General features: G+C 35.9%; 1 protein-coding gene and 1 pseudogene across 2 annotated transcripts; one reads left to right on the top strand and one right to left on the bottom strand.

Annotated features, from left to right (window-relative positions):
- The first annotated feature begins 281 nt into the window (after nt 1-281).
- On the top strand, nt 282-17,797 carry LOC120199290 (60S ribosomal protein L10a-like). 2 transcript variants are annotated; one of them, XM_039200416.1, is made up of 6 exons: nt 282-288; nt 11,487-11,491; nt 16,304-16,353; nt 16,902-17,121; nt 17,282-17,447; nt 17,547-17,797. In XM_039200416.1, the coding sequence occupies exons 3-6, from the start codon at nt 16,349-16,351 to the stop codon at nt 17,780-17,782; spliced, it is 627 nt and encodes a 208-aa protein (XP_039056347.1). In that variant the 5' UTR covers nt 282-288; nt 11,487-11,491; nt 16,304-16,348; the 3' UTR covers nt 17,783-17,797. The 2 variants fall into 2 exon arrangements, with proteins under 2 accessions (XP_039056347.1, XP_039056348.1); XM_039200417.1 differs by lacking the exon at nt 282-288 and adding an exon at nt 6,591-6,599 and having other exon boundaries at nt 11,484-11,491.
- A 3,086-nt stretch (nt 17,798-20,883) lies between these two features.
- LOC120199289 lies at nt 20,884-26,737 on the bottom strand (annotated as a pseudogene).
- Nucleotides 26,738-27,242: the final 505 nt, after the last annotated feature.

Here is a 27,242-nt window from a genome sequence, read left to right as displayed (position 1 = left end):
CCAGTTTGCTGGAGAAATAAGACTCTTGAAACTGAATGAGATGGATGATTTCAGAGCACACGCATACAAGAATGCCCGCCTATACAAAGAGAAAACAAAACGATGGCATGACAAAAAAATATTACCGAGGTATTTCTATTCTGGATAACAAGTACTGCTCTACAATTCATGTCTTAAGTTATTCCCGACAAGCTAAAATCATGATGGCCAGGACCATTCATCGTACACCAATTCCATAGCAATGGAGCAATTGAAATCCAGAACCAAAATGATGGTTCTATCTTCAAGGTGAATGGCCAGAGACTCAAGGAGTACAAAGGAGCTCCAGTCATGCGCGACAAACCGGCATCGTTGACACATGATGCCCAAGAGTTTGCTTTTTTTTCTTGAACAAAATTCATTGCCTAGGCAACGAAAATTTTGAATTATATACATAAATAAATTGAGTTATTTTCTGCTTTCATTATCCGTTTTATTTTTTTTCTTTTTTCTTGTTTCTTATTATAGGCAAGCAAGGAACACGTCGCAGCATGGGGAGTTAGAGCATGCATGAGAATAAAAGAAAACCCTAGGATGCATGGTTTTGGCGGTAGAATAAAGAGGGACAGATATCTTTTCCCCCACTTTATGTCCAATCAGATATTTTTCATTAAATGCAAAAATATTTCCACTACATGTAAGGATAAAAATAACCCGAAACCACTCATTACTTTCCAAAGAAACAAACCTCCCAACTTCTTCTTCTTCATCGTGCCTCATTCTCTCTCTACTAAACAAGAAAAAAAATTCTTTCAACAAATTTCACCCCCTCGCCACCACTAATTTCAGCCAAGTATAATGGTAAGAACAAGGAAAGCCCCATCCCCAACACAGAGTTTCAAACTTTTCCAAACAGCCGAAGCAGAAGCGCGCTTCAAGATCTTTCAAAAACATCAAGTATATTTGGAAGATGGATTCGTTTTCCCAGCCTCGGATGAGGAACCGTTTGGACCGAAAATGATGGACGTAATAAAGAAACACAACTGGGAGAAGTTTGCTCGCCATCCCAAAGCTGTAGCACCGGCGATGGTAAGGGAGTTCTACGCCCATCTCAAAGACCCGCATGAAGGTTTGGAGTGGGGAGAAAAATCAGTTGTCGCGGCTAGAATGGTTGTTATGGTCACGTACACTCGAGAAACGCGTGAAAAGATCGAACTCCTGGAGTACCACATGGAAATTTACTTCGAGCATATCAAGGCGAGGGACATACAACTCAACGCCTTTTTCAAAGAGTTGCTCCCAAACACTAATACCAAACCGCCAACCTTCCCCAATGTCATCCTCAAATACAATGCGAGTGGCAGCACATTCCATGCCTCGACATCACATGTCCCTCCAAAAGTTCCCCAAGAAGTTCCTACCGATATGCCACCACTAACAACCCATGTCCCACCCGTACCAGATGAAAGTCAAGGCGACACAGAAGAGTTCCTCAGCTCCTCCTCCTTTTCCACCTCCGAGAACAGTCAAGATAGCCTACCCAACTTCTTCCCCGATGAAGATTTTACTCCAACATCGAAGCAACCCGAGCACGGTCCTATACAGTCCCCAGCCAGTCAAGCTACACCGGTCCCAGCAACAGATCCTAGTCCAGTACTAATTCCAGCACAACCAACTCCTACTGCCGAGCAGTGAATTCCAGCACAAGCCTCGACCAGCAAAAAGTGCTATAAGAGAACGACAGACCGTATACTCTAGCCATCTTCCTCAACACCAGCAGTAGTAGACTCGGGATCCGAAAGTCCCTATCATCCCAAATGACGTCGAACGAGGGTTTCTAGCCAAGACACCCCACCACAGTGAGTTTCTATTTTAGTTTTCTTTTATTTCGCATTTGCATTTAGCTTCATGTAGTTTTAGACTTCATGCATTGGGGATAATGCATCCCTCAAGTTTGGGGGAGGTATTGTACCATATTCTGCCATACTTTGTTAGAAAGCAGTTGATCATAATTGGTTGAAAATTTTTGGTTGTCATGACATAGTAGGTTAAGATTATTGTTAGGAATGAATTAAGGATGCCCAATGATGAATGCATAATTTGATTGCCTAGGCCAGAATTATTGTTAAGACTTTCTAAAGAAGAGAACCAACCTTACGCCTGATTCTTTAAAGTTTTATAAACAAGATTGTAGGTTGTCTTTACTTCAGGTAAGCTGTAAATTTTTGGAAAAGAACTTTCTGCTTGCCGAGACTTCAAAAATATTTTAAAGGTGAACTGAAAACTCTCTAGTGTTTAAAAATTGGAAAAATAAGAAGGAAAAAAGAAATGACACTCCTCTGTACAAAGGCATAAACAGAAAAACTCCATAAGAAATTAAGAGTAGCCACAACATATGAGTGAATGAAAGTAGTCATAGGATGACTCTGTCCGACTAGCTTGGGGGTGAAAGGTATGCTCCCTTTCACCTAGAGTGTGGAACGGTAGGTGTGATGAGCTGACTCCCCTGTATAAAAAAATTGATAAATAACTAGTAGTATAAACTAAGCCTGACAAATAATTTATTGCCTTGACAAACTAGAAGTTCTTACTTAAGTTTTCTAATTACCTTTATGCATAGACTGGTTACAATCACGCATACACTATAGCAAGGAATCCTGACTAGGGAAGGGACTTGACTGATATGACTGTCGAACATGAGGCCAAACAATTTTTGCTGAGGGCTGAAATCTCAAACCCTATGATTTTCTTAACACTGCTTGCCATGATAATTTTGATTTTCTTCTAGTTATTGAACATTGCTTGAGGACAAGCAATAGCTTAAGTTTGAGGGTGTGATAACTCCGTAAAAAGGCTCAATTTACAGTCTTTTCACTTAAGTTATTGCTCGGCTAAACAAAGTATGCATAGCATTTTAGTTGCATATAGGTTATATTAGCTTGTGGTGGATAAATTTTTGCTTAGGAAAGATTTATTTGGTTTGACTGATGCTGCTGAGGAGAAAGGGTTGCTTGTATTGTGTTTGTGCAGGAAACTTACAAAGAAATAACATTTCAGTCGTGACAACGTAAATTTGCAAAGGCCAACGGAACAGACGATAACGTAAGGAGCAGATTTATCTCGTCGAGGTAAGGTTTATCTGAAGAAGTCTGAAGCATGAGTGACAAAACCGCCTATGTCACAAGCCAGCTGGATGACCTACTTCACATGCAAGCAAAGCCTTAATTATTCTGACAACCGTCTTTCCTTTTTAGTCTAGACATTTAATAATGGTTATCTAAGGAAACTCCAAAAGCATGCAAAGCCCTAAGAGATATTTCCTTATAAATAATCAGTTGTAGCCGACAAAGAAGAGGAGGCAAGGAAGAAGAGATAAGAGCTTTACCCAAGGCATGAGCAAACAACTGTAGTGCTTCTTCACCGTCTACCCATCGACCTTCCTTGGTGTCCTCCATAGCCAAACTTTAGCAGAGCGGTGATCACCAAGGCAGGCATAGTGCTGATTAGAATCGTTGCGACAGAGCCTTCAGTTTTGGGAGTCGTTCTTCCTTTGTTCTTAACTTTTTATCTATTTTGGGTTGTATTAAACGTTGAATTCTGGATGATCTTTGATAGCACCATGAATGTCTTACTTGGTGTTAAACTTTGTTTTTCCTTAACAATATTTTTATGTTTTATGAATGATGAATTATGCTTTGCGTATGACTGTTTTGCTCAATGTTTAAATATTTCACCTTACGCTGTAAGAGCATCGAGAGATCGTCTGGGGTATTAGTAAAACATGTCTTGGAAATATAAGAGCATCGAGAGATAGCCTTTTGTCTAGATAGTGATTCTTAGATTCGAGAGAATTAAGATAGATCCACGTGAGCAATGGAATGAATCCGGGATGGTGAAGTTCTAACTTGTTACCTTATAGATAAGGAGTAAGTTTTAATCGACTAAAAGAGATAGACGCTAGAGTATGATAGACAATGCCTATAGTTTATGCTAAGAGGTATCGCTACAACAACAGTTTGACAAACCAAGGGTTGTAGTTAACGCTGAGGAGTATTGCCATAGGAACCGTCTAAGAATACCTAGTAATCCTGTCGGGCAGTTTAGCAAGTCATAATAATTCATTCTAGACTTAGAAATAATTGTTTTCAAACTAAGGGTTTAGCATAAGTGCTCTATGATATGTCTGAATATGTGAGGTTGTTTGCATCAACACTTGTCTGGTTTTATTTTACTTTAGCATTTTGCATACTTATTTTGCCTCGACCAAACTTTTCTGCAATTGTTAAATCAATTCTTTGTCTTATTAATATTAGTTCTTAAGTTGATATTTAGTAGGACTTAGTTTGTGACATTAGTTCTAGTTGTGGTGAAAATATATTTCTCAACCAATCCCTGTGGAGACGATACTCACTTACCCTATATTACTTGAATTGATTGTGTATACTTGCACAGATTTGCTTGCCTTAACATATACATTTACAAGCGATCACTTGCCGAGGATGTTCAAGTGAAGAATTGTCCTTCAGAGACTATTAGACAAAATTCGAAGGGGGTCAAGACATTGAGGGACAAGGTAACCATAGAGAAACTACCGATTTACAAGGTGGTACGTTGTAACACCCCCAACCCGTATCCAACCCGGATACGAGTCCGAAGTGTCACATTGACTTTTCAAACATTTATTCGTATAAAATAGTGAGTAATTTAAAAACTTTTATAACATTTAACTTATTCAAAACGTTTACAAATATATATTAGAGTTCATACAATTTATATCTTTAGACTACATGCCAACTACACTCTATATACAGTACATATATTTTCTGATCTGACATTTGGTAAGGAGAACTGACCTGTCTTGCCCCGCATTACTCTTTACTCTTCTCGAAACCTACGTGTGAAACAATTACACGCTAAGTCATTGACTTAGTGAGGCATATAAAACATATAATATTTCATATAACATAAGCATACATAAACATATACCATCATTATCATTAAGAAACACACATAACATCATATGGTTCATGTAACACATTTCAAACCACTTACCTTTGATAACCATTTATAAACCCATCGTATACATATCACCTTCAGTATGCTTGTTTAATCACTTTATTAGCCCATGTACACTAGTAAGAACTTAAGGTATGTGAGTACATTGAGGTTGTGCACACATATGCTGTCACCACAGCTCGATCAATGTCCCGAAGGACCAGTCCATAGATTCCGAAGAACCTAGGTAATCAGTCCATATGTTCCGAAGAACATAGGTAAACAGTCCATATGTCCCGAAGAACATAGGTAAACCCTCGACCCTTGGCATGCCAACTATACCCCTAGCTCTCATATCACATAACATGGGCATTATCATTTATAACAATTCACATTACTTATTCATATTCTTTCTCTTATAAACACATATCTTTTCTTTTCAGTCACGTATCACATGTACGTGTAATCATTGATCTCATAATCACATGTTCCTTCTCTTCTGTCACATACCACATGTATGTGTAAATATATATCTAATATCATATGTTGCATGTAATCACATAGATCGTATCATATAGCTTCTTTCACATAGCTCACTATCATATTTTCATATCATATATCTTATAATAGATTCTTATATCATCATTTGTTTCCTTTCTACCTATTCATAATCACATAACATATACAAAGCATATCATTATCTTTAGTCATGCATACATACAATCAATGTAATACAGATAATCACATATAATTATAACAACACATAATCATGTCCATGACTTCATGCATATTACTCTAGGAAATAGACTCATCGCAAGTATTATTTCCATTAAACACTACATATTACTAGTATGCACTCACCTTGGTCTCACTAGTCAATTCCAATCTCTTATCTTTCCCTTGATCGATCTTACTTGTCAAATGTTCTGGAATTGCTTTACGCGCAGAATCTACATAAATGTACATTTGGAGGCAATCATTAGATATTTACACCTTGTAATTGGATACTAGCAACTTAAACAAACTTATTAAACCAATATTCACATTTTTCCTTTAGGGGGGTATCGATTCCCTACTGGGGGTATCGATACCCTCATGACATTCTAGAATTATGTCGTTTGAGAGGGTATCAGTACCCCTTTGAATGGGTACCGATTCCCCCTAACCCAGAAATCATTTTTCAGCACGAAAATTACTTTATTTCCTCTCAAACACTTCATATATCATCCCCTTTTTCATTCTTAACTCTAGTACACATACTTAAACCAATCTATATTCATTTATTTCATCTTAAACCTCAAAATCCTATCTTCCATATGTAATTCAATAATTACATCAATTTTGCAACATGTTTCAAATCCAATTCTATTACTTCATATCTCTTACTTAGATTGATGACAAGTCAAATTCCTTCTCAAAATTCACTTACTAACTCTTTTCCAGAATTTTCTTAAGAAACTCATTTTCTTTAATCTTTCATAACTTCTTTATCTTTTGATTTTAGGACAACTTAAGCTTTCCATAAGCTTAAGTATTACCTAATGATCAAAACACACTCTTAAAATTAACAAATAATCAGCTAACAAAGAATCTTACCTTTGCAAGCTTGGCTCTTTCTTTCTCTCGTACATGAAGAAGAAGAAGAAGATGAAGAGAATATCTCTTCATCCTTATCCCCTCTAACATATATATCCTTATCATTTATTTTAATTCATTTATTAGTTAAATGACCATTTTGTCATCTACTTCATTTGATAATTACTAACAATTTTTAGGATTTATTTTCAGATAAATCATTAAACTAATCTATTTTTCTACTTTAATCACCAAATTCTGAAACTTTACCATTTAGTCACTAACCCATAGTTTGGAATGTTACAACTCTCCCCTCCTTATAAGAAAATTCGTCCTCGAATTTTCACTGCACATCTTAATAAGAACATATCTTCTAATGTTCTTATGTTGCTTCCCTGACTTATTCTTTCTTGTCATCATCAGAAACTTACTTTTCAATCCTTTAATTTTTCAACTATCTTTTTCGTTTATACATTCATCTTCTGTTGCTTATCATATAAACAATAACCAGTAATACCAATCCATTGTTGTCTTTTCTCTCATTCGATTATGCATTTTTCCTTTGACCTTTCTAAAATTCCATATAATGTCACTCATCACATTGACAGTAACATCCATCTCATCACTCTATATCATAAATCCATCTATTTCTTCATAACTCTCTAATTACCTTATAACCATACCAAACTTGTATTTCGTCATCATTTGACCAAAACACAACTTTAAATCTTCTTCAATTGTGATTAAACATATACTTTAAGGAGTCAAACAATATTTTCACATCACCTTGCACACGTTTCGTGTTTCTATATCGAACTTATCATTTACACTTCCATACGAATCCTCACTTCATTCACTATATCACATTTACGTAATCAAAATATACAATTATATCCAATACAATTTCATCACAAAATCTTGTTAGTCAACGCTAACTCTTTCATTCTAAAGTACAAATCCTTATCATATCCACACTCTTTCTTATACACAATACTATCCCTTTGTTTCAAATTCGTAACTCTGATTTCATTCATATAATGTTACTTATCTTGTAGACAGTAACATCAATTCTTATCACTCAAAATCAAAAATCAATCAATTGATTTCTTTCCTCATTTTCTAATTAATTCACCACAATCCAAACTTTTACTCATTCTTATCATCTATTGTACTTGTATTTCCTTCAAACATACAAATCTTTATCTTCTTCACCACAATACCTTACTATGATCAAACTATACAACTGTATCCAAATCATCTTCATATTTGGTTATCATAACCTGTCAATATATTATAATTCCATTACATTTTCATCACATACTCTTGTCAGCCAATGCTAACTCTTTCCATCTAGAATACAAACTCTTTTACAAACAATAACCGCGTCACTTGATCTTTTAACATCCTTATGGTGACACTCGTTCACCATATTTCATCTTATCCACATAATAACAAACTTCTCAATTTAATTTCTCCACTATGGAGAAATGAACATCTTCTAGCATTATCTTCATATCATATATCCAAAGGTCTGTAACAACAGAGCCTTCCTCAAATTCACCCTTGAGATCGGGTGCTCATAACTCTTTTAACTATTTCGATACATTCAATCTATGAGTTAACGAAGTATACAATTAAAAACACATCGGAATATCATTCAACATTATGAATCATTCTCTAATCTTATACAGACATTCCCTGAGGTTTTCGCTCTTCTCCCTGCCTGGCCAGGGCAGGTGAATGCTATTACCTTCAGGTCTATCGTCTTGTATTTCACTTTGGAAACTCTCATATTTTCATGTGCTCATATCATTTCTTCTATCAGATATCATGTGTGCATATGCTCATCCAATTCATATTATATAACATATGTCAATTGCATATGTTCACATATCATCCATCATATCATATAAACATATATATAAATTTCATAAATCATTCTCAGTATTCACTTATCTTATATAACATAACAATTTAACTCTATGAACAAGACAACACACTCCTTACCCTATCAGATCAGAAAATTTTTCACTTTGTGTTGGCATGTACACTTTTTAAAACACTTTCGACTTCGTTTTTAGCCTAGAATCGGCTAAACCGTCGCTCTGATACCATTAAATGTAACACCCCCAACCCGTATCCAACCCGGATACGAGTCCGAAGTGTCACATTGACTTTTCAAACATTTATTCGTATAAAATAGTGAGTAATTTAAAAACTTTTATAACATTTAACTTATTCAAAACGTTTACAAATATATATTAGAGTTCATACAATTTATATCTTTAGACTACATGCCAACTACACTCTATATACAGTACATATATTTTCTGATATGACATTTGGTAAGGAGAACTGACCTGTCTTGCCCCGCATTACTCTTTACTCTTCTCGAAACCTACGTGTGAAACAATTACACGCTAAGTCATTGACTTAGTGAGGCATATAAAACATATAATATTTCATATAACATAAGCATACATAAACATATACCATCATTATCATTAAGAAACACACATAACATCATATGGTTCATGTAACACATTTCAAACCACTTACCTTTGATAACCATTTATAAACCCATCGTATACATATCACCTTCAGTATGCTTGTTTAATCACTTTATTAGCCCATGTACACTAGTGAGAACTTAAGGTATGTGAGTACATTGAGGTTGTGCACACATATGCTGTCACCACAGCTCGATCAATGTCCCGAAGGACCAGTCCATAGATTCCGAAGAACCTAGGTAATCAGTCCATATGTCCCGAAGAACATAGGTAAACAGTCCATATGTCCCGAAGAACATAGGTAAACCCTCGACCCTTGGCATGCCAACTATACCCCTAGCTCTCATATCACATAACATGGGCATTATCATTTATAACAATTCACATTACTTATTCATATTCTTTCTCTTATAAACACATATCTTTTCTTTTCAGTCACGTATCACATGTACGTGTAATCATTGATCTCATAATCACATGTTCCTTCTCTTCTGTCACATACCACATGTATGTGTAAATATATATCTAATATCATATGTTGCATGTAATCACATAGATCGTATCATATAGCTTCTTTCACATAGCTCACTATCATATTTTCATATCATATATCTTATAATAGATTCTTATATCATCATTTGTTTCCTTTCTACCTATTCATAATCACATAACATATACAAAGCATATCATTATCTTTAGTCATGCATACATACAATCAATGTAATACAGATAATCACATATAATTATAACAACACATAATCATGTCCATGACTTCATGCATATTACTCTAGGAAATAGACTCATCGCAAGTATTATTTCCATTAAACACTACATATTACTAGTATGCACTCACCTTGGTCTCACTAGTCAATTCCAATCTCTTATCTTTCCCTTGATCGATCTTACTTGTCAAATGTTCTGGAATTGCTTTACGCGCAGAATCTACATAAATGTACATTTGGAGGCAATCATTAGATATCTACACCTTGTAATTGGATACTAGCAACTTAAACAAACTTATTAAACCAATATTCACATTTTTCCTTTAGGGGGGTATCGATTCCCTACTGGGGGTATCGATACCCTCATGACATTCTGGAATTATGTCATTTGAGAGGGTATCAGTACCCCTTTGAATGGGTACCGATTCCCCCTAACCCAGAAATCATTTTTCAGCACGAAAATTACTTCATTTCTCTCAAACACTTCATATATATCCCCTTTTTCATTCTTAACTCTAGTACACATACTTAAACCAATCTATATTTATTTATTTCATCTTAAACCTCAAAATCCTATCTTCCATATGTAATTCAATAATTACATCAATTTTGCAACATGTTTCAAATCCAATTCTATTACTTCATATCTCTTACTTAGATTGATGACAAGTCAAATTCCTTCTCAAAATTCACTTACTAACTCTTTTCCAGAATTTTCTTAAGAAACTCATTTTCTTTAATCTTTCATAACTTCTTTATCTTTTGATTTTAGGACAACTTAAGCTTTCCATAAGCTTAAGTATTACCTAATGATCAAAACCCACTCTTAAAATTAACAAATAATCAGCTAACAAAGAATCTTACCTTTGCAAGCTTGGCTCTTTCTTTCTCTCGTACATGAAGAAGAAGAAGAAGATGAAGAGAATATCTCTTCATCCTTATCCCCTCTAACATATATATCCTTATCATATTTATTTTTAATTCATTTATTAGTTAAATGACCATTTTGTCATCTACTTCATTTGATAATTACTAACAATTTTTAGGATTTATTTTCAGATAAATCATTAAACTAATCTATTTTTCTACTTTAATCACCAAATTCTGAAACTTTACCATTTAGTCACTAACCCATAGTTTGGAATGTTACATACGTGAACTCCAACCTTCGAGTTAGAAGGGAGGAGGCAAGAAGGGGCATCAAACTTTACCGTGAGAAAGTGTTGATGCATGGTGACGCAAAGAACTCCAATGAGAAGGGTTCGATGTGAAGAGTGTAAGACTTCATGGAGTAAGAAGTGCTGGCACATTTTTGAGTAAATGCCATGAAATCATAAAAAAATGTACATGTCAACACAATTCTAGTGTTCTTTTGAGTTTGATTTATTGTCTTTAGTTAGCATAGGTCGAGTAAGACCTAACCTTTAGCTCATAGGAAACAAAGTTTGGAAGGGATCCAAGACTTTGCAGGACAAGGAGGGTCCAATATAAGATAAATCAAGACTTGTAGGAAAGGGTTCTTATGACAAAGATGTATTTGTGGGCGTGTTAGCCCATTTCATCACTTGGTAGCAAGAGCCAAAGCAATCATAGCCTTTATGGGAAGGTCGAGTCTTATAGATGAGGACGTGAGCAAGTGGAGGCGTAGAAATACAACCAAGTTGATGTATGGCGCGAGGGATCATAGAGTTACATGCGGCAGAAGCCAAGGCAAACAGTTCGTATGGGAGGACCGCAACAAGCCAAGGCATTGAGAAGAGTCCAAGGTGATGTTGCCCACGATCTTCGAGTGGAGCGATGAGGGCGTCGCTAAGCTCGGTGGGGGAGAATGTCACGGGCCGTGATACTTGGATCCGTGATATTGGTGCAAGTGTCTCCTAAAGAGGTTTTATGCATAACGTGGGCTTGTCAAGGCCACCAAACTTGGCCCATCATTATCATTAAGAAACACGCATAACATCATATGGTTCATGTAACACATTTCAAACCACTTACCTTTGATAACCATTTATAAACCCATCGTATACATATCACCTTCAGTATGCTTGTTTAATCACTTTATTAGCCCATGTACACTAGTGAGAACTTAAGGTATGTGAGTACATTGAGGTTGTGCACACATATGCTGTCACCACAGCTCGATCAATGTCCCGAAGGACCAGTCCATAGATTCCGAAGAACCTAGGTAATCAGTCCATATGTTCCGAAGAACATAGGTAAACAGTCCATATGTCCCGAAGAACATAGGTAAACCCTCGACCCTTGGCATGCCAACTATACCCCTAGCTCTCATATCACATAACATGGGCATTATCATTTATAACAATTCACATTACTTATTCATATTCTTTCTCTTATAAACACATATCTTTTCTTTTCAGTCACGTATCACATGTACGTGTAATCATTGATCTCATAATCACATGTTCCTTCTCTTCTGTCACATACCACATGTATGTGTAAATATATATCTAATATCATATGTTGCATGTAATCACATAGATCGTATCATATAGCTTCTTTCACATAGCTCACTATCATATTTTCATATCATATATCTTATAATAGATTCTTATATCATCATTTGTTTCCTTTCTACCTATTCATAATCACATAACATATACAAAGCATATCATTATCTTTAGTCATGCATACATACAATCAATGTAATACAGATAATCACATATAATTATAACAACACATAATCATGTCCATGACTTCATGCATATTACTCTAGGAAATAGACTCATCGCAAGTATTATTTCCATTAAACACTACATATTACTAGTATGCACTCACCTTGGTCTCACTAGTCAATTCCAATCTCTTATCTTTCCCTTGATCGATCTTACTTGTCAAATGTTCTGGAATTGCTTTACGCGCAGAATCTACATAAATGTACATTTGGAGGCAATCATTAGATATCTACACCTTGTAATTGGATACTAGCAACTTAAACAAACTTATTAAACCAATATTCACATTTTTCCTTTAGGGGGGTATCGATTCCCTACTGGGGGTATCGATACCCTCATGACATTATGGAATTATGTCATTTGAGAGGGTATCAGTACCCCTTTGAATGGGTACCGATTCCCCCTAACCCAGAAATCATTTTTCAGCACGAAAATTACTTCATTTCCTCTCAAACACTTCATATATCATCCCCTTTTTCATTCTTAACTCTAATACACATACTTAAACCAATCTATATTCATTTATTTCATCTTAAACCTCAAAATCCTATCTTCCATATGTAATTCAATAATTACATCAATTTTGCAACATGTTTCAAATCCAATTCTATTACTTCATATCTCTTACTTAGATTGATGACAAGTCAAATTCCTTCTCAAAATTCACTTACTAACTCTTTTCCAGAATTTTCTTAAGAAACTCATTTTCTTTAATCTTTCATAACTTCTTTATCTTTTGATTTTAGGACAACTTAATCTTTCCATAAGCTTAAGTATTACCTAATGATCAAAACCCACTCTTAAAATTAACAAATAATCAGCTAACAAAGAATCTTACCTTTGCAAGCTTGGCTCTTTCTTTCTCTCTTACATGAAGAAGAAGAAGAAGATGAAGAGAATATCTCTTCATCCTTATCCCCTCTAACATATATATCCTTATCATATTTATTTTTAATTCATTTATTAGTTAAATGACCATTTTGTCATCTACTTCATTTGATAATTACTAACAATTTTTAGGATTTATTTTCAGATAAATCATTAAACTAATCTATTTTTCTACTTTAATCACCAAATTATGAAACTTTACCATTTAGTCACTAACCCATAGTTTGGAATGTTACATACGTGAACTCCAACCTTCGAGTTAGAAGGGAGGAGGCAAGAAGGGGCATCAAACTTTACCGTGAGAAAGTGTTGATGCATGGTGACGCAAAGAACTCCAATGAGAAGGGTTCGATGTGAAGAGTGTAAGACTTCATGGAGTAAGAAGTGCTGGCACATTTTTGAGTAAATGCCATGAAATCATAAAAAAATGTACATGTCAACACAATTCTAGTGTTCTTTTGAGTTTGATTTACTGTCTTTAGTTAGCATAGGTCGAGTAAGACCTAACCTTTAGCTCATAGGAAACAAAGTTTGGAAGGGATCCAAGACTTTGCAGGACAAGGAGGGTCCAATATAAGATAAATCAAGACTTGTAGGAAAGGGTTCTTATGACAAAGATGTATTTGTGGGCGTGTTAGCCCATTTCATCACTTGGTAGCAAGAGCCAAAGCAATCATAGCCTTTATGGGAAGGTCGAGTCTTATAGATGAGGACGTGAGCAAGTGGAGGCGTAGAAATACAACCAAGTTGATGTATGGCGCGAGGGATCATAGAGTTACATACGGCAGAAGCCAAGGCAAACAGTTCGTATGGGAGGACCGCAACAAGCCAAGGCATTGAGAAGAGTCCAAGGTGATGTTGCCCACGATCTTCGAGTGGAGCGATGAGGGCGTCGCTAAGCTCGGTGGGGGAGAATGTCACGGGCCGTGATACTTGGATCCGTGATATTGGTGCAAGTGTCTCCTAAAGAGGTTTTATGCATAACGTGGGCTTGTCAAGGCCACCAAACTTGGCCCATCACTTGGAGAATGTGGTGGAGCCCATTCACATTGGTCGTGCAAAATAAAAGTGGCATCATATCTAGATATGATCACAGGAGCTTGTAAATATACAAAGAGACAACAAATTAAGAAGATATTGTGGGGGAGTTTTACCATATCTAGTGTGAAGACCTATCCATGAAAAGAATCCTACTAATGGATGTAATTAGATAGGATTGAGTTTGGTTTCCTTTATTTAGGGGATCTTGTATTAATTGGGCAGATCTTAACTGTTGATGTAAATCGATCTTGGTCATTGATTGAAAGGGAACTCAACTATAAATAGAGAGTCTCTCCTCCTCATTTGTAAATCATCTCATTCCATTCGTTCTCTTGATAGAGTAATAAAGCTCTGAGGCATTTACTCTATTATTTTGTTCTTTGTTCTTTATTCTCTTGGTGCTTGTTGCTTCTCTTGGTGGCTTGGAGTAGGCACGCTTGTGTTTGCAATTCCACATCATAATCCAACCTTGGTGGCTTAGAGTAGCCACGTTAGTGTTAAAGCTTATGCATCCTAAAAGACATGAGGGCTTGGTTCCAACCTTGGTGAGTTTGCATGCTCACTAGATTTGGGTAAGGCTTACTTAGTCGTAGAAAAGACCCATAAGTGTCAACAAACGTCTAAGGTCGCACGTCTCGTCAGACCTTAACTCTGATACTCCGACAGTTTGAGCTTGAAGGTTCTGAGGGCGTGACAATATCATGATGATCTCGAGCCATTATCTCTTTCGAGTTTTCAATAAAAGCACCATCCACGTTAATCTTTATGAAACTTGTCTTTGGTCTCGTCCACGTCCCATCTCGGTCAATCTTGATATTCTCCCTTCTAGACCTCCCAATTGAAAATGCATCCACAAAGTCAGATTGAAGTCCCATGCCGTGTTGACAATCTCGCGCTCTGCTTGCATTTCTCCATCATGAACCCATTTATTTCGTCCGTCCCGAATGTTCCAAAGTAGGACAATCAGATTTGTGAAGCCCTCCGGTTCAAGCGCTGAGACTGTCATTTCGAGCCATTCTTTGCACGATAACCCTTGTCAGTCCACAATTGAATCTTTCAAATCTGAAATCAAGAGAACTGAACGGGTTTTTGGACAGTTTTTCAAAGTATGAATAGCAGATTCTTGGTCCGAGTTACAAAGGGGGCAAACCGCATCTGACAGTCGAGCATTCCGAAGCTTTTCCCCCATAGGCAACACGTCACTGCATAGTCTCTGTCCAAAGATTTTGATTTTTTGGAAGTGTGGGCAGCTTAGTCAAGATCTTCCAAATTTTAGACCTATTCCGGACGGTACCCTCCTTCGTAAGAAGCAAATTATATCCTGACTTTGTTGAATAACATTCAGAATTGTGGTGTTCCCATAAAAGCCTATCCTCTGGCATAGGGGAGATGAGCACTCTGAGAATACGATCAGCATCCTCTCTAATGAAAATCGAACGGATTTTCTCATCATCCCATCTTGGTTGACCTTGGACCATAAACTCATGACATCTAATAGGAGTGTTTGAGCTATCCAAGTACCTCGAAGAGAAGGATAGTGGAGACGAGCCTTCCCATCTATCCACATGAATTTGAGTAGCTCCATGAAATCTCACCCTCCAAAAGAAACCCTCGGCCAAAGCCACCTTCGCCTTCCACAAGCTTGTCCAAGCATACAAGGCCTTCTCTCCCAATTTAGCCTCCAAAAGTAACCTGGGCTAGTTTATCCCAACTCGACCTTAAATGGACATATCCTTGGCCCAAAATAAGCTGGCTAGAGTTTATATATATATATATATTATTAGCTTAACTGTAGCCAACAGCTTTGCTCCTCAGCAGTCAGCTGCAAATTTTTTGAGATTTAACTTTAGTTCTTCACTTGCTCGTTTTCTATTGACTTAAAAACTGTGTTTTACAGGTCAATTTTGTATTTTTTTTTCGTGCAAAGAACAGAGTTTCTGAGATGAGGTAATTTTAAATATTTGTTTTTTTATCATTTGGACTCATTTTGTTTTATTTTAATGTAATTTATACAACAAAATATAATGGACTCTATTTTTTCAAAAAAATCCGAGGTTTGTAATGCTGTTATTGATTACTTGAATGAAAATAGTTTGGTTCATTCGGCTCTGTAGGATAATTTGCTGGGTACATTCACCTAGAGAAGATGAAATGGTTGTCATTATCAGCTTTGCTCATTCTTTGTTTCATTGACTGTACTGTGGAAATTTGTTTCTTTTAAAATTTAAACTTAAATTGTAAATCTTTTAGCTTGTGAATTTGGACTTTAATTGGTGGTATGATATTGTTTGCTGCATCTGGATTCATATATTCTTGTCCGATTTAATGAGTTGAACTATTAATTGTTTTCCAGTGCTAATGTTGTGATGGTTATGAGTTGTTTTTGTTTCTTGATTAATCCTTGGTTATTTTCGTTTATGAATCACATAGTTGTTTCATATATTCTCATTTATAGCTTTTTTGTTCATGAATGATTTTGGGTTTCTTATTTGCAGTATGCTTCAAAGCGATGCGCTTAGAGAAGCTATTTCGACCATTGTGGCTCATTCCAAGGAGAAAAATGGTAAGTTCTCAGAGACCATCGAACTCCAGATTGGGCTGAAAAACTATGACCCCCAGAAAGACAAGCGGTTCAGTGGTTCCATGAAGCTGCCACACATTCCTCACCCCAAGATGAAGATCTGCATGCTTGGAGATGCTCAACATGTGGAAGAGGTAATTCTGCTGCTTTCTTAGGTGAAACTTTGTTTTCTTACATTGCTTAGAACCAAAAAAAAAAACCTTCTCGACTCGAATAAAACTACATGCTTGTACAGCTTGATTAGCCCTTTGTGTGATGATTTTTTTCTTGAAGCAGTTTGATTTGTGTTTACAGGCTGAGAAGATTGGTATGGATTACATGGATGTAGAAGCACTGAAGAAGCTAAACAAGAACAAAAAGTTGGTAAAGAAGCTTGCCAAGAAGTATCATGCCTTTTTTGCCTCTGAATCTGTCATAAAGCAGATCCCTCGTCTTTCGGGTCCTGGTCTCAACAAAGCAGGAAGTTTTATACATTGATGCTGGTATTGCATTTTTGACAATTTAATACAGTACTCCCATAGTCATATGCAAAGATACAATGCTTTTTGCACAATTGCAGGGAAATTCCCGGCCCTTGTTACTCACCAGGAATCTCTGGAGTCGAAAGTGAACAAGTCCAAGGCAATGGTGAAGTTCCAATTGAAGAAGGTTCTTTGCATGGGAGTAGCCGTTGCGAATGTAGTTATGGAGGAGAAGCAGATCTTCCAGAACGTGCAAATGAGCGTCAATTTCCTGGTTTCATTGTTGAAGAAAAACTGGCAAAATCTGAGGTTTCAATGGTGCTTGTTCTTTTAGGCCCCTCATCTTCATGGATTATATTGGATTTTGGAATCATTTTCGCTCTTTTGATTACATGATATCGATGGAATGTGTAGGTTGCAGGTGAGATTATTCTACTTGAAAAGCACAATGGGCCCTTCAAACAGAATCTTTTGAGTTAATATTTACCTTTCATTTGGAGTTGTGCATGGATGGAAAGCAGTTGTAACTTAGAATCAATTTTTTTACTCTGAATTTTCAAAATTTTATGCTCTTTGATGATGTGCTTCATAGAGACACTAAAAGTTTTGTTTTGCATTTCAACTCAGCTTTCCATGTTTATTAAATTTCAATTTTTTCATCCTGAATGAAGAAGAAACTCACCTGACAAAATGCTTAACATCTATGACAACTGATCCTTATTGAAAAGAACATATTCTTCATCGAAATCGAAGAAGAAAAGTGCATTATTAATGCAAGGAGCAATCCAGAATTTATAATTTTTCTGCTCTCACCAGCCCCTTACGTTATTATATTAAGTGAAAATCAGGGGAGGCATTTAACATATTTTTGTCGCATTTGATTGGTTAGTACATTTGGCGTAGGAGAATCTTTGAAAAGATTTTAACTCTATAATTTAATAATTCAGATTCCGTTTAAGCATTCTGTTTAAATTTTTGATTATCATCTGTTTTCAGCTTTAAATTTTGTGATTATCATCTGTTTTCAGCTTCCATTACTTGCTTCTGCCGGGCGTATTGGTCGAATTCTGGGGTTTTCTTTGATTTCTTTTTCGGGAAGAACATATATATGGTTGAGCTATGATATTACTTCTTCTTTTACCGGCTGAGTTCATCTGGAAAACTTTGGGAACTTAAAACCTAGAGAAAGTAAAAGGAATAGCTTAGCGTTCGTATTTTTGCACTAGAAGAGTGTTGAAATGTGCTAAAAAGACATCATTGATTTCTGTTGGTTTTATGCACTAATCATTTACGTAAAATTTTGGAAGTGGTCCTAACTTTGGCAATTTCATGACTGATGCATTCAAAGACTTGAAATTTTTTCAAGTACAGTATGGTAGTAAAAGTTTTTTGCACAGTAAGTTCAAGTCCTGCAACTTTTTCACATGATTCATTGTGAGGGTGATTGCTTTTTGGCATTTGTTGATAGGAACGGTAGAAAAGTTCAAATGCGGTATTTTTTTTTTTTTTTGTAGTTTACTCATTTATGCATCTTGCTGTCATAAATGTTGATTCTTGTTTGTGCCTTTTGCCAAATGGTAGAATGTGGCCTTTGATGTTAACTTTTGTCCTGCATCAAGTGGGACAAGGAATTGGGCAATAAGTAGATCACAACTTTTAACATCCATTGCATGCCTGTTTCTTAAATCTTTCCAAGAAATGCCCAGTATGTTCTTACTCTTTTTGCAATAAGTTTTTACAAGTGTTTGAAGTATGGAGCCAGAGATCCCGTACCTAGCCATGTCTCGTAGTGCTCGATAGAAATGGTTGATATGGTTCATTTAGAGTTTTCACATCTTTTTATGGATCTCTCTTTAAGTGATTTTAGATTATAAAAATTCCCTTCCCTTTGCCTGAAACTATGGATAAAAGTTGAATGATCTATGATACCTTCAATTTGTATTTGAAGCCTGATCATGCACTAGAGAATCTCAATGAACCAATAGATGCATATATTATTTGTATTTGAAGCCTGATCATGCCGAAGATGAGTACATTTTAGAGGCAGCTGAGGCAGCAGGAGTGGATCTGCCCTATTGTTGCAGAGCTGGAGCTTGCTCCATATGTACTGCAAAGGTTGTTTCGGGCTCGGTGCATCAACTACCTTGAGGATGATCAAGTGAAGGAGGGTTATATGCTGACTTGTGTTTCGAAGCCGTCCTCAGACTGAGATTCACACTCACAAGGAACTTGATCTTTATTCCCCGTCAAAATGATCCTTTTTACCAGATATTCTGGGGGTAATAAAATGTGTTTAGGGTCTGGGAAGTAGTTGTGTGGAGCTCTTGGTAGCAATGTAGAGGGCTCTCAAGGACAATGAGTTTATCTACTGTTGCTTGTAACGTTTATTTAAGAATGTCATCTTATAGATAAAACATTGGCGGTTGAAACACCAGTAATGTCTGCGTTTACAAGCGAGACCAAATAAGGGATTAAGTACATATAGGTCTCTAAATTTTGTTCAAATAAATGTTCAGAATTTACAATTACTATTTTATATGGTTTAATGTAAAATAAGTGTCGAAATTATATTTAAAATTTATTTATGACATGTGTCATGTCCATAATTTTTTAGAAAAATTATTTTTTTTAAAAAATGATAAATGTGACGCATATCACTTTACTGTTTTTAACGGTAGACACCTAAAAACTTAACGAAGAAAACAAAATGCAGTTATTTTTAATAAAAAATTCTTTAAGCATCAAAAGTTAATTTTAAATACAATTTAGATATTTATTTTTGTATAAAGTCATTTTATAATTACAAATAAGATTTTTTTTCTATTAAGAATTTCCTTGGTTCGTTTAAATGAAAGCTAATGGAAAAAAAACTCGGTTTTCACTGAAACCTGTGGACTTTTGGGTAAGCAAACCAAAGGGAAATCATTGGAAGATTTGTTGAAATCCCTAGAAATTCCTTCCAAATGTCTTCATTCAGAAGGAAACGACACAAATCTGCGAAGAAGACAATATAATAAAAAATTAAATTAAAATTGTTATTATAATATGCATTTTAAATTTCAAATTGGATTTTATGTTTGTATTTTTACTAAGTCGAGATATTATTTTAGTATTAATAATATCCGAATGCTTAACCATTTTCTTATCTTATATGGTAATGTCATTATTCAACAATAACATATTTAAATTTTATAAAGTTAATCATGTGATATACAAATTCTCCAATAAAAAAGTTTATAAACTTTTCAATGAAGTCCGGAAATGCCATATGAGTGTACTAAATTAATGCACGTAACAGTGTCTACACAATAATAATTGTAAAAAGAGTTTCTGTAATTTATAATGATAGTATTGTAGTATTGTCCACTATGTACAACAAGAAAATGCATCAAAGAATTATATAGGATGAGGTGGAAAAAATGAAAAAACCTACTTGTTTTGTGTTTTAAAATGGAGAAGCAAATAACAATGTCAACAACAGGGAAATGAAAGCTTACCTCATGAACTCCGTCCACTATCCTCGATCATCAGTCCTTTCAGACTTTTGGCCAACCAGATGGCTGTCTCCCTCGGGGACACCTTGGCTTTACCGAAAGGCTTCAGAATAATCGAGAGCTCTTCCAATCTGTTATGTTGCAGTAACTCTGCAGATAATTCAAGCAGCCCTTCAAGTGCCTCTGCCCTTTGCCTGAATGACTTGATATCCAAAGTTTCTATTGCTGGTGTCTCCTCTTCTGTCCGAAAAGAGCTCGGGTTTGCGGGTTCTGGTGAATCCGGCTTCGGAGATGAGGAAACAGAGTTCCTGACATCCATTTCTTTAACGCCGGAATGATCCAAAACATTTGGATTAGAACTTAGAGGCTCAGGACATTTCACAACATTTATGAGTTTCCCAACATCCACACTTTGGACACCCATTTCTACTTTTTCCATCATTGGCTGCTCGCTGCCAACTCGGAAGCTACTGTGCCTTATAATATGTATAACATCGTCAAAGGCTGGAGGACGTGAAGTTGCAGGCCGGGTTTTCTATTGAGGGATTATTCACATTTGTTCCTTTACCTGGCTGTGAATTCTTTTGGCTAGATGAAATGGGTGAGGCAATGCAAGGAATAGGTTCTGCCATTGATGAGAGAAGTTCCATTACAGTGAAGTTTTCATCACCACTGAATGCAGAAGAAAATTTTGAATGGAGTATCGTATCGGGCCTACTACAAGGTTTGCTTGCCACGGTTTCATCCTTACTACTCAAGCTTATCTGACAATCTTCCCCGGTAGTTGGGCTACTTACAGGGGCATCATCCCTACTACTACTTGGCCTACTAATAGGGCGATCATCCCTATTGACTGGCCGGCTTATAGATACATCCCTACTACTTCTCCTGCTTAAAGGAGTTTCATCCGTACTACTTGTGCTGCTTGAAGGAGCACCATCTGTACTAATTGTCCTACTTACAGCAATATCATCTTTAAGGATGGGTATTTCTTCTGAATTCGGACCCGGAAGCTCTAAAGGGGAACTCAAACTAACTTTTGCATTAGCTGATGTAAAATGCAGAAGATCCTGGGTTGGAACAGATTCTTCTGTTGAACACATGACAGATTTATGATCATGCTCAGGTATCTCTGATGGAAGTGAAGCGAGTGAGCTAGAAGCTGGATGCAATTCCAAGCTCTTGACACGAATGGTTTTCTCATGATCATGCGTCTGTTCCGTCATGTCAATAAAAGGGATTGTTTCATCGTCACAAATCTCAAATGCTTGAATTGAGATTGAAGATGAAACAGAATTGCTGCTATCTGTTTGTACCCTCTTGTTAGTTCCAGTTAGAGCTATATCAACCTCTTGCGTAGCGTCCATGGAAACATTTGTATGGAAGGGCAGTTGAGAGGGAATAACTTTACGGATCTGGTTTATCTCAGTAGAACTTAAATTTGGTATGTGAAGTGCTCCATCTGAAGCATCAGTTCCTGCAGGCTTCATTCTTCCCATAACTGATGATATTCTTGCAACATTGGAAGGAGTTCTTTGCCTTGTATTAGATGATTGTCCATCTTCAGCCACATGCTTCCCAGGCACAGGGGGAGGAATCCCTCCATGTCTAGGATTAGTCTTTGGGGAGGATTCAATTAAATGTAACTGGAGAGGAAAAAAAAAACTTGCAAAATAAGTGAATATACCAATAATGAATTAATAGAACTGCCAAGCCTAAGTTATACCTGGTGCTTCAAATGAAGGGATCCTTGTATCCTTCTTGAAGAATCTAACGGTAATTTTGCTGAAGCGGAAGTAATGGTATCTGCAATAGACTTTGGAACTGGAGTGGATGTCGCTGATTTGAGAACTCTGGGTGATGCCTCAACATTATTTCTTTGAGTCAATCCACTTACAGCTTTTGCTCGGTTGCCCCTCATCGGCGAACTGTTTTCTCTTACTTTCTCTTCTTTCAGAGCCATCATTATACTTTTGATGGATTTCGGTTGCTTTGATTGAACATTAGATCCTTGTTCTGCATTTGAAGGTTTCCTCAAACCTTTTTCATCAACTTTGGCAGAGAAAATAGCAGGGTCATTCTCTTCTTCACTTGGTGGGTGGTGCTGAGTCCCATCTTCATCATCATTAGATATTGAATCTGTGTCAGTGCCCTTACTATTGCTATTTGACACCATAGTGCCGGTGTTTCTGTCACTTGAAAACAAGCTATCTTTATCACTACACGAGCTATTACTATTCTGACTCTCAGCCATATTTTTCCCATTATCAGGACCAGGGGAAATATGCCAATTTTTTGATGAAAAGCCGAAGGAGGAGCGATACTGATCAACATATGGCTGCAAATAAGGGTGCTTCAAAAGTTCCGAAGCCTAAGCAAGTTGAAAATAATCAAATTGGTATATTGAAGTCCTGCATGTGGAGAATTCTTAGAGTTGGGAGAAAAGAAATGCTTACACTGGGTCGGTGCTCTGGATGCTTTCTTAGCATGCCCTTGATCAGCGTTTTCCTGCATGTTTAACTTTAAACAAATTACCTACCACGTAGAAAGGAGTTAATGACATTTGATAAAGGCTTATTACAAAATACTAAATAGAACAAAGTCCCTTGCGGTCTTAAGGTTTCCATGAAACTAGTTGCAAATTTCCTGACTAAATATTTGATTTAGAAGATCTGCACTTTATCCAAACATAAAATACATAAAAGATAGTAGAGAACTAGGACAATGAAGAGTCAATAAAGCATTGAAAAAATTAGTAGGAGCGTGAAAAATCATAGAGAATACTTGGTCATCACGAAAACATATTGGTGGGCTCTAAAATATGCATTAAGACTTACAAAGATGGTGAGTAGTAAGAAGGCAAAGACCCAATGGAAGAACGATTTATCTTGCTTATTAACCCTGCCATATCCTAGAACAAGAAGTTTGATAGAAGTTAGTGGAGGTAAAAGGTAGCAGTTGCAAGGACATCACATATTGAAAGCATAGCGTAAAACAGTGGAGACTAGAACATGAAATTTTGTAACATTCGACTGAAATATCCAGTCATGATATCAAATGAAACTCATGCTACTTCCCACAATAGGCTATAAACTACACCCAAAAAGAAGGGTTGTCATAATCACAATGCAGAATACAAGAAACATATTCAACCAAAAGAACTTAAGAACACTTACAAAAGCTTTAAAAGCAGGGCGATGAGCAGCCATCTCATATATACAGCACCCTGTTAAAACCCTGTTAAATAAGAAGCAATTTAGCTAAAAAAAAGGTCTACACGTGTCAAATATATACTCATTAGGAGACATACCCAGGGACCAGATATCAGACTTGAAACCATAAGGAATATCTGCAAGCAATTCAGGACACATGTAATTGGGAGTTCCAACCACCTGAGACATGTTACAAAACAATTAGTAACTTGCACCAGAACCTGACTCATTCATGTGAGGAAGACTAACTACAAAATGGTAAAATGATATCAAATGTAAATGACCACAAATATAGCCCAATAGATGTTATAATGTCTTTGGACATTTATGATAGATGAGACATATGCAGCACTTCAATATCTACTTTCTTTTTCCATTTTTTAGATTCTTTTAAGTTAAATTATTAAAACAATAATGACAATACCATTTGAAAATTATATATACATCTCTCTCTATCATCTAGTATAAGCCCATTCCAAATAAAGAACCAGAAGCTAAATACTTTATATATTCTTCATTTTACAGTATTTGGGTCATCGATCACTGAAACACTAAGGTATTAACAAGACTATTCATGTTAAATTAGCAGTCTTATTATAACTTGGCAATATAGAAACAATTTATCCTTAGCATATGAAGTTAAAATCTGCACAAAGTTTAACTGCAAGCTGTTTTTTTTTAACATGTGGAACACATTTTTCTCGTTCCTTTTATTTAACACACATTATTTTCTACTACAGTTCCTCGGCATATTAGAATGAGACAGCAACCTTGGTAGAACGGAACAGGTAATGAGCAATCTACTTTATAGGTGCCAACCACACTAATATGAAAGGTTTTTCATAAAATATACAGCAGCATAGAGAGCTTGAGGCAAGTGCAAACAGACAAAAAATCTCTTATTTCAAGCTAAATAGGATGAGCTCATCAACCAAGTATAGGAAGAAAAAGAAGAGAAACAATAGAAGATGGAATTCTTTCCCATCCTTGGAGATGGTCGAAAAGATATTAAATAGGTTATTACAAATCATTTAACATGCTACATACCGAAGAAGCCAAATCATCTGCCTTTAGAGTTTTGGCAAGCCCAAAGTCCCCTAAACCAGTACAAATCAGAAAGAAAAAAAGTTTAGGATAGTAATCCCAACATATGTAACCAAGTAGGATATCAAATATAGCTCAATGATGACAAAAAAAAAAGTAGATAACATGTAAGAAGCCAAGAGGAAAAGCAAGAAGACAAACTCACCAAGGCGCACATCTTGATCTTTGGTAAGAAAGATATTGGAACACTAGCAAGAAGTGCTAAAAATGAGTCAAGAAATCATAAGTTGTTATCGAAGGACAAATTTAAATTTACCAACATACCTTAAGGTCACGATGCAGGACAAAATTTGAATGCAAATATTCAACTGCCAGAAGCAGCTGTGCAAACCATTTGCAAAGTTTCTGTACGGTGTTCATGATCATTTTTAAAAGTTAGTCATAACTCAAAGCCTAAGAAAAAAAAACTAACTTGTAAAACTACGGGGAATAGAAAAAAATTGTACCTCCTCAGGGAAATACACCCCATTTGACTTTTTCATCAATTCAGCCCTGTTAAAAGGAATAAGAAAAAGAACAATATTGACAGATTACAAAGATTGCAGAAATTCAAAAACAAAAGAACTCAAAATCATAGTTCTCAATTCAACTTAGAAACTTACATATCTCCACCTTCACAGTATCCAGTAACAATACAAACATAGCAACCCTACATAACAATAAAGAAAAAAGAACTTGATATCAACATTAAGAAAGAATGTCACGTACTTAGAAAGCTACTTGTAAAAGTTCAATTTTCAGTCAAGATTCATAGCAAAAACAAAAAAAGTAGAATTGTATCTTACTTTCTCAACCCAAGCTTCCTTAAATTCAACAATGTAAGGATGCTGAATCCGTGCAATAAGTGCCATCTACATTCCACGAAATTCAAAAACCATTATATATAAATCGGAAATTAAACTCTAGAACGGACTTAAAAAAATATATATTAAACTAACTTCTTGATGTGCAGATCTCCTGCAACGCTCCGTTTGTCGCGCCAATCTGATCTTCTTCAACACGTACCTGAAAATTTTACACACAAAAAAGAAAATTTACCAAAAATTTAATAATGCGAGAAAGTAGAAAGAAAAAAATACTTTTTCTTCTCGGATTTATGATGAAAGAGAATGGCTGCACCGAAAGCACCACGCCCGATCTGCTCCATGATCTCATAATGATCCATCCGAGACTCCATCGCTTTTACCTCTTCACTCGATCTTTTTTCCTTTCGGAACAATAATACAAGCAAAAATAGAAATAAGAGCAGGTAAAAGAAAAAAATCGAAGAATCAATTCACGTTCGTCTTAAAAACAATTATTTCACCGGATCTCAAAAACATTGCCGAATTCTTAGCTTCAATTTCAATGCTGGAGATACGTTTCAGTAACCAACCGAACAGTGTTAACGATCATTTTTCAAAGTTATCGAAATCTTCGTCTACGTTCCTCTCCTCCTTTCATGGCGGTTGAGCTCTAAAGTTTTTCTCTTTCACTTCACTCAATAGCAGGAAATGGGGGGGGAGAGAGAGAGAGAGAGAGAGCTTATTTTAAACTATTTTTTTAGTTACGAGTTTTGTAGGGAGAAAGTGAGGCGGTTAAAATGACTAGAGCACGATAGTGAGTAGTTAACCAATGTAAAACTTAATTAGCTCTTTAGTTATGGGATTGTCTTAGGAAATGTGGGTTAATATACGGTTAATATACAGCGTTATCAGATATATTAAAATATATTTAATAAATTTATTTTAGCGCTACCTAAAATGTTGAGTAATAATAATGTAGTAGTTCTAAATCATGAAGAAATATTAAAAAAATTGGCAACCGGCAAATTTAACTTGTCGGTTTGTGTCGATCTAAATTAAAAATATATCGATTCATATTAATATAACAGGTAAAAATATGACAAAACCGGTCACAAAAAGACAATACCGATAAGCCCTATCGGATATATTTAAAGTGTCGATACTTTAATATAAGTATCGACACTTTGTGAATTTAAAAG

The sequence above is a fragment of the Hibiscus syriacus genome, unplaced genomic scaffold (assembly GCF_006381635.1).
Source record: "Hibiscus syriacus cultivar Baekdansim isolate YM2019G1 unplaced genomic scaffold, ASM638163v2 tig00005406_pilon, whole genome shotgun sequence".
NCBI classification, from domain to species: Eukaryota; Viridiplantae; Streptophyta; class Magnoliopsida; order Malvales; family Malvaceae; genus Hibiscus; species Hibiscus syriacus.
Note: the sequence above shows the minus strand (reverse complement) of the source record. Positions and strands in the feature narration are given on the sequence as shown.

Excerpts from the sequence above, each read along its gene's own strand:
- LOC120199290 (XM_039200416.1), top strand. Across the intron at positions 17,122-17,281 it reads ATGCTCAACATGTGGAAGAG|GCTGAGAAGATTGGTATGGA; the intron begins GTAATTCTGCTG and ends TTGTGTTTACAG. Across the intron at positions 17,448-17,546 it reads TCCTGGTCTCAACAAAGCAG|GGAAATTCCCGGCCCTTGTT; the intron begins GAAGTTTTATAC and ends GCACAATTGCAG.